General features: G+C 40.9%; 1 protein-coding gene across 8 annotated transcripts in view; it reads right to left on the bottom strand.

The window, feature by feature from the left end:
• Positions 1–14,606, bottom strand: part of DNAJC6 (DnaJ heat shock protein family (Hsp40) member C6) — a 482,733-nt gene that overhangs the window by 41,736 nt on the left and 426,391 nt on the right. For all 8 annotated transcript variants that reach the window (XM_069232500.1, XM_069232501.1, XM_069232498.1 and 5 more), the window contains one exon: positions 4,123–4,299. In XM_069232500.1, coding sequence (XP_069088601.1) covers positions 4,123–4,299 — 177 coding nt within the window. The remainder of the gene's footprint in view (positions 1–4,122; positions 4,300–14,606) is intronic.

Consider the following 14,606-nt stretch of genomic DNA (forward strand, 5'->3'; position numbering starts at 1 on the left):
TAGTAGGCAACACAGCATTGCACATTCCATTGCAGGAAATCAACTGGGCCTCTATGCCTCCCTGCCCTATTATTACTAGGGACTTATGGGTAGTTTGAATCCCCCTTGCCCTACTATATACTTTGCACTTACAGAGGTATGTCATTGCCAATTGTAATTATACCAAGTACCAGTCACCCAGGCCCCATGGCACAGTCAGAGTTAGTTTCCAGTGAGGAAATAATAGGGTGACCAGGCTAAAAGCATGACTTTGTCACAATACTCATTGACCCTTACTCTGCCTATAAAGCTGTCTATCATACCATCCTGCTGGAAAGGCTTGAATAGTGGGCAGGCAGATATAGAACCACACTGCAATGAATCAATTGCCTTCTCACCAATCACAGTCTAAAAATCTGAAATGGATCATTTGGGTTATCCACATGGCCAAGGCCCTGCGTCACTACTCAGAGATCATCTGGCTTGTGCCATCACTTCACTGTTTATTTTTTTATTATTTTGGTGTGCTCCATGACCCTAGAGTTTTTCCTGGTGAGCCTGCACATGTACACTACAGCACACAATTGTAATACCACTTTAACAAAACATGCCTGAGGACCCAATAAATATTACTGTTTGCATGGATCACATAATCCACTGGGTGAAGGACAGCTTCACTTGCATGAGTGGTTTAAGATAAACGCCCTAGTAATTAGGAACACCAAATATAATCCATGGCTGTTTGACTCTTGCATCTCTATTCTCCACCTTACCAAAATTAAGTAAGGGGTGTTTTATATGCCTTTCCACTGCTCCCTAAATCAAGGCCATACAAAAGGCAGTAAATATGCTATTTCTTCTACAGAATATTGTCCTACTCCTCCACTCAGACCATAAAGCAGGACTGGTGCAACCCCGCATCCTTCAACTAGTGTAATAACAGCTACGTTTGCCTCCACAAGAAACTCATTGCCAGATTTCAAAGCCCCAGAACCAAGCAACCAAAATCTTCCTCAGTGTTTGAAAGTGTAAGCACATCAAACCTAACTTGGAAGCACCCCACTGGCTCTCAGTGAATGCCAAGATCATATTTAATGCCTTGAGTAATATTTGCAATGATAACAGGGCTAGGATCCTGCAGAAACTAGCACCTCACTATTCCTCAGCCAGAACCATTTGATATCTGCCAACTAACTCAATCAGTGATTCTTCAAGAGAATAAAAATTGACATGTTATCACATAGGTGTACAAGCGCTTAGACTCGGATCTCCTTGAGTCTAAATTTGTGATTCATACCCAACTACATGCGGTTCAGTAAACATTTGAAAACTGAACTATGTAGGCTCATCTTCAGTTAAACATAACACAGAGTAGCAGTCGCACTAGATGAACTAAAGAGGCAATTATTTACCACTTAGTTTTCGTTCTAATCCCTACACTTTGACACTGTTATATCCTTTGCCCATCTTTAAGATGGTCTGAAGTAACCGAAAGGAGAGATGTACAGCTTTATAAAACTAATATGATAATTATGTTTATTCTCTTCAAGATATCCCCCTTTTAGGGTACACATGTAGATCATTTAGAAGTAAATGTATGTAACCAATTTCAAATGCACGCTTATTTTGACATTTTTCTTTAACCTTTAAAATTACCCTTTAAAATGTTATAATCAAGTCTGCTCAAACATATGCACAGTATTTATTCTAACTTGACTGTTCTAAATAATTGTTATCTAGTTACCAACACCGTTTCATGGAAAGCTGATAAATACTTGCCTCATTTACTGTTAATGTTCAAAGAACACAGTCTTGCAGAATGAAAATAAATAAAAGGGCATCAGGCCACTTCCTGATACCCTGCTGTTTATCCTGAAAGACTCAACGAACAAATAATGGTATATATAAGCTAACCACTTGATGTGCAGGGTTAAGAGAGGAGTTTCATGCCAGGTGACACTGACAAGACAGACAGTGCAGAATTACATCACCTACTTTGGCTAAAGGTTAACAGGAAGTATTTAGTCATCAATTTCTGAACTTATCAGTGCAGCTGCATGCACAAGACAGGAATAGTAGATTCTGCTATTATACTGAACATAAAGCCTTATTGTTTACACAGGTATGTAGGTGTAAACCATAAATTAGGCTTTCCTTTGGTGCTAAGATTAGCTCAATGAATAGAAAAATGACTGTGGGATTGCTATTACGTTATCTAGCCAAAAATGTTGCGACATATTTTGTTGTCCGCACGTTTGTTAAACATTTCATCCACAATTCTGTTTATTTGTACTGTGGTTACAATTTATGCTGTTTGCACTAGGATGGATTTTTATTTTTAAAATAAATCTTTCAAATATACCCATGGTTTCCTGGTGTTCTTGAGTGTGCCTTTACTAAATGAAAGGGTATTTGGGCTCTACTTATTACTACTGTGATATTTCATACGATTGATCATTACCTGAAACACACCTCACTCAAAAATTGCTCAGTGGGTTGTGGGGTGGTTGCAGTCCCACTGGCTTTCTGTCTTGTGATAGCACATTGACAAATTCATTAATGCCAGTGGATCTAGAAATCCAAATTATGAGCCATATGGTAGATAATCTAGAACAAGTATCAACACCTCAATAAATTAACATACAGTATATAAATATTGTTAAGGGTTCACTCTTTAGATAATAGCTTCTGTGTTTCTTTATTATCAAGCTAATGTTAGATGAAAGAGTTCCTGTTACACGAGGTATATCAAAGACACATGATCCAATGCTAGGCTGAGTCAGAGAAAATTATTTGTTCTTGTGTTGACATCTACACCTGTTTCATTAGCGTGAATTGTGATTCCTGGGCCAATTCAAAGGTCTAAATAACACTTGAACAGGAGGTTCACCAGTCTATGGCTACCGTTTTTCAGTACATTAAGGGAAAGCAAAGCATTATTAGACATTTGATTGCATGTTTGCATACTGGTTGAGGGTTAGCAAACAGCTTTGCGCAAAACAAAGATTTTTAAAAATACTTTTGCAAAATAATATGAAATTTGTCAGTTTCACCTCAATTTACATATATTATTTAACTGGCATAACGGTGGTCCGTATTAACAGGGATCTAAGACTTTATACCTTAATTAATTAAATTGATTATTTCAAAATACAGTAGCCTGTAGCCATCATATGTATTACTGTTTTCAAACAGCCAGCAAAGTGGCAACAACATGGAAACTAGAAAGCGATGGATAGTTTGCTCCGGTTCATCTTATCTTTACCAAATAAGTATATTTTTTGTAAGCAAGCCCTTATGCGTACAGCAGTAGGCCTGATCCATGGTTGTACTCTTGTTACCTGTGCAATGTTCACATGAGGAAAAGATAATCATTCAAACAGGAGAGTTTAGGGAAGTATATTAGAATCAGACCTCAGTGGAGGTTAAAAATGATGGTAAAAAAAAGTACAACAGTTAATGACTCTCTTCCATATTATATGTTTGTCCTGCCTCTAGAGCATTTCTTCTTTACTTTGATCTGACTGGTTGACTTGTGCACTTCCAGTGCTTGCATTTAAGGAACTACTTTTTCCTTCTTGCGCTCCATGGGACTGCATGAGTTTTTCTTGTTTTTGTCCTCTGCCCAACTTCCCCCTCCACACTCCAACCCTCGTCACTCTCCATCCACCAAACATATTGCTGCAATGTGATTGAACCTGAGATGAGGTTTTGCAGCTCACGTCACTCAAAAGTGTGTTATTGCAATGGTTTTTATTTTATTGCAGTCTTACTTGTGTACATGTCATTGTATGTCAAAGGAAAGGGACACTAGCAAACAGCCTGGTGTAATTCCTGTGGGTGTATCTTTTCACTCTCTATGGGTCATGTTGGCCAAGGGATGGCCTGGTGCCAGTCTGTAATGCAGACCCTTTTTCTCCATTCATACTCTGCATTTGTATACTTTCACTGGCAAAGATGTAGACTGTGTACTGAGAATATAATTTCAACAACTCTAAAGGACCCTTTAGAATCGATTTAGCTAACACCTTCTCAATGACGGAGCTTATGGGAGCCATACATTCACCACTCGTTGGTAGAATCTACTTCTGAAGAGTTTTCTGTGTTCTTTTTTACAATATAATTTGAATAAGATGCACTTACTTTGTCTGGATGAACGACAAGAACTGCTTTCCGGTATACTTTCTTCACTTGTTCTGGGGTTACAAGGTCTGCCATCCCGATGGGTTTCCACTTGGTCTCCCCTTCCCACAAAACAGTGTGCATTGTAGACAATAAGGCTCTTATGTTTCTTTCTTTCCCTTCAATCCAGTCCAGAATCTGCAAACAAGAGGTGTGTATATTAAGTCTGAACAATAGATCTTTGAGTGCCTTAGGAAATGCATCAACTATGCACATTTACACGTTTAATACCACACAACGTCTTGTAATATTGCTATAAACATTGGTGTTTCCACTTCCATTTCCAGTAGAGGTCATCTCAAATAACGAAAAGGACTTCTGAACTCTGGTTTGCAATATCAAAACTCAGTAGAGTCTGAGGCATATTACTATTATTATTATTACTATTATTATTATTTATTCATGTTGTAAAATCAACATTTTACAAGCACTGGCTATTTGTGTTGTGCTGTGCTTATGTAGGAAGAAAATAGTTACAAGGTAATACATTTCCGCAATCCTCAACGGTGTATGTAATATCTGTAACCAGCAAGAAAACAAGCAGATTTTGAGATCACTCTCAGATTTGATAAATTCAGCAGCGGTGGCTCATATACTCTGCACATAAACACATTCTTGCATAACCAACAATGTCATTCAGTCGAATAGGGTGCACCTGACCGGAAATAACTGTGATACTTTAAAAAAAACGATTATCCTTCTTGCCCTAAGTATAGATGTTTTAGAAAGTTGGTGGCTTGTGTACAACACGTTTTAACACTTGTTCTACTATAAATTAACAGAGCAGTATCATCTATGCAGTGGTTTAGGGTTGTATGTGATCGTGATAAAAATCATGTAGAAAAAGGATCTGACAAATTTATTTTATCGAACCATGGCTGGCAATTTTTTTATTTAGAATGGCTTTCACAAGGTTGACAAAATCAACCTGCTGAAAGCCATTCCTGAAGAAACGTGTGCTCTTTGCATTTGATTTTAATTTTGAGGCTTTTATGGTGGGGGAGGGGGGGCTCTCCCTTAAATTATGGCTCTTTCCTTTCAAGAGCTTTCTCCCTGATCCTATTACCCTTGTAATACTCCCCGTCCAACTTTCCTCCAGTTTTTTTCAAACTTCTTACTACCTCTCTGAATTTACTACAAGCCCCTTACTCCTCCTTCCAATATTCTTCCTTTTTTATTCCTGATTTATTCATGTTTTACAACCCCTTTACTCCCACTCCCACTGTACTTCCTTTTAAATCTCTTACCTTCCTTACTGCTTTGCCTCCATTTCTTGCAAACAAACCCCTTACTCACTCCCTTTTACAAACCTCTTTACTCCCCCTCAAGCTGAACTCCTTTTTTTATATATAAAATCCACTCCCCCTCCAGCTTTATTCCATTTTATTATAAACCCTCTCACTGTCCCTCCTGATTCACTCCCTTTTATTATTTTAAAAACCTATTACTTCTCTTGATTAACTCTTAAAAAAAGTAGAGCCTCATTACGACCCTGGCGACCGGCAGTAAGCTGGCAGTAACACCGCCGGCCCCTCCAACACACCGCCAGGCAGAAAATCCCCAGGGCAGCTTTGGAAGCACTGCTGCCCTAGGGATTATGAGTCCCTTACCACCAGCCTGTCCATAGCAAAGGCTGGCAGTAAGGGGGACTCGGGGTGCTCCTGGGGGCCCCTGCACTGCCCATGCACTTGGCATGGGCAGTGCAGGGGCCCCCAGGCACAGCCCCATCGCGCATTTCACACCCCGAATTTTCGGCGGTGAAATGGGTGACGGGTGCTGCTGCACCCGCTGCACATCAACATAGCCGCCGGCTCTATTATGAGCCGGCTGCAATGTTGATGTGACTTTTCCGCTGGGCCAGCGGACGGAAAAGCTGTTTCCATCTGCTGGGCCAGCGGAAAAGTCATAATAGGGAGCCACAAATACCACCAGCACTGGCGGTATAGTGGCGCCCGCAGCTTTGGCGGTCTTTTAGAAAGATGCCAGAGTCGTAATAAGGGCCTTAGTCCCCTTCCTGCTACGCTGACATTTATTATAACAATCTCCTTACTCTCAATTATTACCTTATTATTTTTTAAGAAACCCCTCCCCCACAACATTACCACCATCCTGTATTTCCACCTCATTTTCCTCATTAACACTTTGGCACGCTGGCCTCTTCTTTTTCTATGTTGCCTTTCACACAATAACATTATATTGTTGTGGAAAAGGTATATTTCTTTTTAATTTGTTTGCTCTCAGTTTTCATCACTCTTACTTTCCTCAATTTGGCACTTTGTCAAAATGATGAATTACCATGGTTTATAGCTCAAAACCAGGAAGGGCAAGAAGCATGTACCCCTTAATTCCCTCATTTCAGATGTTGAAAAAAATGTAATCTATGATTAACCAAGCACTTCAGGATGAAAAGTACTTTAGGAAAAACAATTCTTCCCACCCCTAGTAGTGGCTACCAGATCCCACTTAAAACTTGCACAACTGTTGCTCACCCTCAGCCCACCAGTCTTCCCCTCACACAGCTCAATCCTACCAATCTTTTTGTTACACTTTTTATCTGTGCCCATAGTATTTTAGTTTAATTTCACTATGACTGAAGATTACTTATATATTGCAGCGTATATGCAGTGCAGTTTCTGTGTAACATCCCTGAGTACCAGCAATGCATAGGGCATGCAGCATACTTTTAGTGTAACTGCAGCAACATTTCAATATATTACCACTGTACTTCAGCACTTCAGTGTCTCTGAAGTGTAATTTCGGAATAGGTCCAGTAAGCTTGACCACTGCATGGCGTGCCTGTTACCTGCATCATTTCATGTTAACTACAATGGTGCATTTGCTTTAGAGTTCAATGAGGGTTGTTGATATGGTACAGAGGTCTATAACATTGACTTATAACAATATCTCTTCCACCATATCGCCCAGAGTTACACTGTCATGTCAACTAATATTCCTACCTCCACATCTACTTACTTATACTTACCTTGTGATCTAGTGGTTAGGGCAATGTAATACATGTAAAGTTATTGACATGCAATATGTAACAATTTACAAATGCCCTGATTAAGAGTTTCTCCACTCCCATTGTTACTAGTATCTCCAGTATTAGTAACTCCAGGGTGGTGAAAATGCCGCAACCTGGCCCATTTTCTTGGGCCACTCATAATGAGGACCCTTGTTTGGTATACTTCAAGGACAAGCTTCAGCAACACAAAGATGAGTGGGCAACATCTGGCCACATGCTCTTAATTAATGTCATTTTGCTTCCATTATCCATACAACATCCATATCCAGGTCACGCTACCCAACTCTACCAAAAAAACAATCAAAAAGATCCTGCAGTTTATTGATTTTATCAGCAACACAACATCAGCCACGAGTCCAACCTTGGCCTATGGGTAGTTTACCATCAATCAACTTCCTTTTCAAATATTTACATGGGTCTTTTGCCTTATATTTGGAGTCCAGATCAAACATGCAGGTGATTATATAGATTATAAGGCTATACCTTTAATTGCATGGCTTTGTGCCAAGATATTGTCTCTCTCCATGGGTTCAGGCCATGCTCTTGCATCTGAATGGTGGCAGTGCCCTGCCCCACAGCTTTCTCAACCTCACAATGCCCCCCACACCCTCATTGAGAAAATCCGGTATGGCATGTTTCATCAAATGGATGAAGAAATCTGACCACATCGCCTTCACTCTGATTGGACACCTTTGATTCTCCTGTTCAACCCACACCAAATTCAATCAGGACACCATTGGACTGGAGACTAAGAACTGCAGCAAAGAACGCTGTCTTCCCTTACAGGCATTCAGGTTAACCCTTCTCCAATATAAGAAAAAGACACACCACTTCAAAGTACATTGCATCATGATACAGTAAAAGCCATCTTCACCTTCAGAACCTAGCTTTTTCTCCAGTCAATCATTGCCTGTGCACGCTTTTGAACCTCTCCATCACCCCACTGAATCTTGGCATGCTGACACTACATAGATAATATATACTATGTACATTTTCACACCTAAAATATAAACAAGATCTTCTGCTAGATGCAAACATACAGTGGAAGGCATTCTTAGTCTGAGCAAATATACAGAAGACCCCTCTCTTTAAGGAAATTGATATGTGATAATCAAAACATTAAGACTTCCTTGCACTGTTGATCCTTCTTCACCAAGAAGGCAATAACCCCATGGGACTGAGGACCTCATTACTGAAGCTACCTCCTGTTAATGTGAGGCTTATGAGACACACAAAAGTTGATGGAAAGAGAGCTTGAAATTTGCCTAACCACTGGCATCTGTTCAAGGTAGCATCCCAACGTGTTGTTCTTTTGCTTACCATGCTACCTCAGCTTGGACTCATCCATATGGAAATCAATCTTGACCCTGCTCCACATGGGAATAGTCCACCTAAAATGCTATTGCCAGTGGTTAGACCTAGTGCAAACTTCCTCCATTCACACTTGTGGGTTTATAGTAAGGTCTATCTCGAAGTTGAAGCTTCTACCACGCTATGGGAGTCCCTCTGGTGACACACAAAGGCTCTGCTGTTAAATCAAACGAGCAGGAGCACACCCTTCATAGCCAGCAGATGGCCAGTGAGTTGTGCATTGGCTGTTCCTGTGGAAAACAGCCCTCTCTTTAGACCACGTGCAGGCCGAAAGTACAACTGTCCAGCCTGAGAGAACAGTTTCTGCCAGGACTTCACTGGCAGGCATTTGATTTAATCACCAAAAAAGGAAAGCAGTGATTTTTTTTACATAATAAAGGTCTCAGTAATTTAAGGCGTGGATTATTGTTCTTACAGATATAAATACAAAACAAGAGAGAAGAGGAACTGAACTCTTATTTTTGTATCATCCGTTTAGAGTCTTTTTGCTTATATTCTCTTTGCCGTTTCCATTTTAACAGTATGTTCACCACAGTACCCACCTGTCTCAGATGGCAAAAATGTTTTGAGAGGTCACCGAGTGACTCTTGAACTGACAAAAGCTTTGTCAATCCTATTTCTTGCTAGGCTACTCCGTGAAGGTTACAACCTCAAGCTTCTAGAAAAAAACATGCCATTTCTTGTTTAATCCTACCAGCTAGTGGACATATTTTTAATTTACACATTTGAATTTAAGGGCCTGATTTAGTTAGGAGTTATTCTGTCACAAACCTGAGGGATTTTGGTCCGCATCATTACAAGTGCATTATACACTATGGCACTTGTAATTATACATATGAGGTTATAAAGTACCAATCCACCAAACTCTATCCTTCAAGCTCTAACTTAGTTCACTAAAAGGGCCATAATTATTACTTTCATCACAGGATTAGCATATGAAAGACAGGTAGGATCTGCAGTTTTTTCATACACCATGGAAAAACAGCCAGGGACTGCAGTTTCATAAGCGGTGATTAATGCTATCAGGCACAACTTTGTAGTATTGTTATATATTTTCCAGAGAAGTGATCAAATTCTCTATAAATACAACATTGACAGCAACAACATTAACTGGCAACAGGAAATATCTAAAGTATCGGGAGCCAAAACACCAAGAATCACAAAAGAACAATCGTTCACATGTGAAACAGCTTTGTCCTTCTTTTAAATGGATGATTGAGTTAATTGTAGGTTTCTACCAGAAACTTGCAATTAAGTGGCACTTTAAACAATATGTGGTTGTTCTTACGTGAACTATGAGCACCCTAAAGCTCATGACAGGGCCCGATTTAGAGTTTGGTGGATGAGTTACTCCATCATAAACTTGGATATCCTGTCTGCCCTGTAGGATGTAATGAGGCAGGTGGAGTATCTCCGTTGTTTGTGATGGAGTATCGCGTCCTCCAAACTTTAAATCAGGCCCTAAGTCCACTTGAGAGGCATCACTTAATGCACCCGTGAAGTGCATGAACAAGTGTTCGTCGCCCAGTACTCTCCCGAGGCACTTTATCTTGTGCTTAACATCACTTCAATATAGAAAGTTCCAGTTTTCGGACTGGCTACAAGTCAAAGCATGACAGCAGAATGATAATACACAAAACGGCGCACGTAATGTAAAACAGCACAGCACAAAGTCACATGACAGAACACACCATTACATTAGAGCAGAGCATGACACAATACAACACACCATAAGAAAACACAACATAACGATCCTTAATACAGTATAACACAACAAAGCACAATACGTGCTAGTACTGCACACTCACAGCACAAAACAGCGTATCACAACACACCCTGACCTAATGCAACATAGCACTGCAAAACACAACACACCCTGACATAATGCAAATTAGCATCTTACAGCACAGTATAGCAGAGCTGAACACAACATAACATACAATATAACATAGCACAGCATGACACAATACAACAACAGATCATAATGGGCAGCACAGCTTCACGATGCGGGCTTCACCCCCTTTTTATCTAAAATAAAGTCTCTGGAAATTTGGGTAGATTCTCATCTGCATATAGCCATCCAGACTGAATAGGTTGCATCCAAAGTGAGAGCTGTGCTGCATTCCATCAAGAAAATTAAGCATTTTCTTCTTTCAAATAACATCCTCCTTGTGGTCCAGGCTTTAGTGGACTTTGACTACGTAAATGCTCCCCTCTTGGTTACCCTAGCTTCATCGCTCACCCAGGTTGATATTAGGTGCAAGAAAGTGTGGCCACATTTTCCTAATGCTTAAAATTTGCATTGGTTACAACTGGAAGTCACAATTAAACTGAAGTTAGCCAGCATATTGTATAAAGCCTAAACCTCCCAAAAACACAGTTACCTTCACACTTCCTTGATGTTATCAGGAAAGAGAAAAAAAGCTGTGAAGTCACCAGCACCTAATTTTAGAAACTAAGAAGTACAGAACTCTAAAGAGTGCAAATCAATCTTTTTTTCCGAAACGGCACTAACACTGTGAAAGTCTCTTCATGATCAATCATTTTTTAAACCAAAACTAAAAACGAGAATATTCGATATTCAAACTGCATTTAGAGTACCTGTCGTGCTTTTTAGCTTTGCATATTTCATTGCTCGTTGTGCTGAAACGTCTTTCGCATCCTTTTCTACAACTCTCAACTCCTATTTTCTTTCTGACTCCTGATCTTTCGTGTAGTGTATCACCAATCTAAGGTTGTTTTGTTATTCTGACAATATGCTGTTGCATATGCTGGTTTAAAAAAATATGATTATTTTCATTTCGAAAAGCTTTACAGAACACATTTGTCGACCTTTATCGATCATACACATAATACCACCTTTGAGCTTTGTCCTTTTCTGAACTATATCATTGTTGTAATGGAGTGCTACGGTGATCGCACGAAGCGGAAGTGTGTATAGGCATTCATTTGTACATGACATTGTGGTTATATTTGTATAGATTGTGAAACCCATGGTGCAGTCTCAAGAGATATACCAATATATGCCATATTTAACGCTGTACAATATGTATGCGATCCGTGAAGATAACTTAATAACAAACGATGTAGTCACTGGTTAGACGGTCACTGTTGACAGATGAGCATAATAGGAGTGAGGACTTTCAGGCCTCAACTAAGGCTGCATACAATTCACCCCAATCTCTGGCAACTGTAAATTTACGGAGGCCTCGGGCCTTCTCGCTGTGCAATGCTACACTTTCACAGGTTGTGAAGCTTTAGACACCTGCTTCTCACTATTTCATTTTCGGGCCTGTAGAGAATTTCCATTATATAGTGATAGCACCATTCTCCAGTATCTATAATATTAATCCATTCCTTAAGAAGGAATATCCATCTCGGAAGCCTTCTCCATGTTTATCAATAATACAGCCGCATCAGGCCACGTCAAGGGAGCAGACTTGGCTATCTTGAACAGTTGTGCTATTTTTTTAGATGTATTCTGGTCATAGGGGAAGCCGTTTTGGTCAGCATGAACAAGGTGTGACACATGAGGCAGTAAGCTATATAGCTAGAATTTTACCTAGCTAGAATTATAGTATTCATTCAATATTGAAAGGGAGATGATCTAGTGATAATTCTTCTGGAGATTTCCCTAGTTTAAGAAGGGCTGCCACAAGTGCCTCTTGAATCACAGGTGGAGCATCAATCTATAAAACATTTCAATATAGTGAGTGACCAACTTGGTTGTTAGTAAATCCACAAAGGATACGTAAACCTTGAGAGGTAGGGCTTCTACCCCAGAGACTTTTGAGCACACCAGCAGAGATATAGTACCCTTCACCTCCTTTAAGGAGATTGGATGCCCCAGTTCTTCTCTGTCCTGATGCACCAATTTAGGCAATCAAATGTCTCCTAGACAGTCATCTATACTAGAGTGGTCCTTAGGCCCTACAGGAGTAATGTCTAAAAATACTTTGTTAATGGTTTCTTTAGACTGCTGCAGGGACCCTCGAGGTCAGGGTAGTTGCTTGCCTGGATTAGCTAGCCAGGCCAGAAATCTGGCATTCAGTGTGTTGGCAAGACAAATATGCAGCATTGTCCACCCAGTGTTGCCGCTAGACTAGGGAAGCATGTCCTTCTTTAGCTTTCTCAAGTCAGTAAAATGTATGGCATTCAGGACTATCTTATTCTCAAGGTCACAGAGCTGTCTGTCAAGTGCATCAAGCTTCTGGGCATCTGGCTTCCTAAACCCTGACATTGTCTCTGTGCAATGTCCCCTAAATGATAGATAAGGGCCTCCCAAATAGTGGGGCCCTCATTTTCTTTGAAGTAATGTCCTATGAACCTCCGTACTGATGTACTGAAAGACGGTTCTTCTAGAGCATCCCATTGAAGACTCCATGTGGGTTTAGGTGTTGTAACATCACAAAATAAAATGATGGACAGGTGATCCTCCCGGCCTTCTCTCTCTTTTTATTTTTTGAAGTTTCTGTTTTCCTTTTTTTCCCTTGTTCTGCCACATCTGTTTGGTCCTGCCCTTGGACTCGATGACCTGTTAGGTCCTTCCGGCAGGGGCATACTACTATATGGACATTCAGCAATGTTTTTTGATCTCCCTCTGCCTGATTCATAAGAGTTACTGAGACGTGGGGAGCTTGGAGAGCCGAAGATAGATCAAAGTAGCTGACTGATCTATTACTGAAAGGACCAAGGTGACATTTTAATTTTTTTGTTGTATGTTGTTTACATAAAATTATAAATAAATAATAAAAAATAAAAGAAATTAAAAAATGATGGACGGAGTGTTGAAACATTTGAAACACTCACCCCCAGTCACAGATCTGTGTTTAATCCATTGTTATTTTGCTCACCATGTCACCCCAGTTTGGACCCAGCCATATGCAAATCAGTCTTTACCCTGCTCCGCATAGAACAGTCCAGCCTGAACTGCCAAGCCAGGTACTCACTGGAAGGGAATCAAGTATCCTGGGACCGGTTTTGGGGTAACACCCATCATCAGCCAGGCTAGCTTGAATCTAGAGGCTCAGCAAGCAAGGAATCCAGGTCTGGGAATACCCTACCTACTTAGGGGGCACATAACATCACAAAATAAAATGATGGACAGAGTGTTGAGACTTTTCAAACACTCACCTTCAGTCACAGATCTGGGTTTAATCCATTAGTATTTCGCTAGCCACGTCCCCCCTCTTGGACCCAGCCATATGCAAATCAGTCTTGACCCTGCTCCCCCTGGGAACAGTCTAGCCCGAAATGCCAAGTCAGGCTCTCCCTGGAAGGGAAACATGCATCCTGGGACCGGTTTCATGGTATCACTCATAATCAGCCAGGCTAACTTAAATCCAGAGGTGCAGCAGTCAAGGGGCCCACATCTGGGCATACCCTAGCCACTTAGGGCGCACATAGCAAATTCACAAAAATAATGATGGACATAGTGTTGAAACTTTTCAAACACTCACCCCAGTCACAGATCTGGGTTTAATCCATCATTATTTTCCTCGCCATGTTACCCCAGGTCGGACCCAGCCATATGCATATCAGTTTTGACCCTGCTCCCATGGGAAAAGTCCAGCCTGAACTGCCAAGCCAGGTCCTCCCTGGACTGGAACCAAGCATCCTGGGACTGGGTTCAGGATATCACCCCTCATCCGCCAGGCTAGCTTGAATCCAGAGGTGCAGCAAGCAAGGGACCCATGTCTGGATATACCATAGCCCCTTAGTGCGCACATAGCAACATCACAAAATAAAATGATGAACGGAGAGTTGAAACATTTCAACACTCACCCTCAGTCACAGATCTGGGTTTAATGTATTAGTATTTAGCTTGCCACGTCCCCCCTCTTGGACCCAGCCATATGCAAATCAGTCTTAACCCTGCTCCCCCTGGGAACAGTCTAGCCCGAAATGCCAAGTCAGGCTCTCCCTGGAAGGGAAACATGCATCCTGGGACCGGTTTCATGGTATCACTCATAATCAGCCAGGCTAACTTGAATCCAGAGGTGCAGCAGTCAAGGGGCCCACATCTGGGCATACCCTAGCCACTTAGGGC

This window comes from Pleurodeles waltl, chromosome 4_2, assembly GCF_031143425.1.
Source record: "Pleurodeles waltl isolate 20211129_DDA chromosome 4_2, aPleWal1.hap1.20221129, whole genome shotgun sequence".
NCBI lineage: Eukaryota > Metazoa > Chordata > Amphibia > Caudata > Salamandridae > Pleurodeles > Pleurodeles waltl.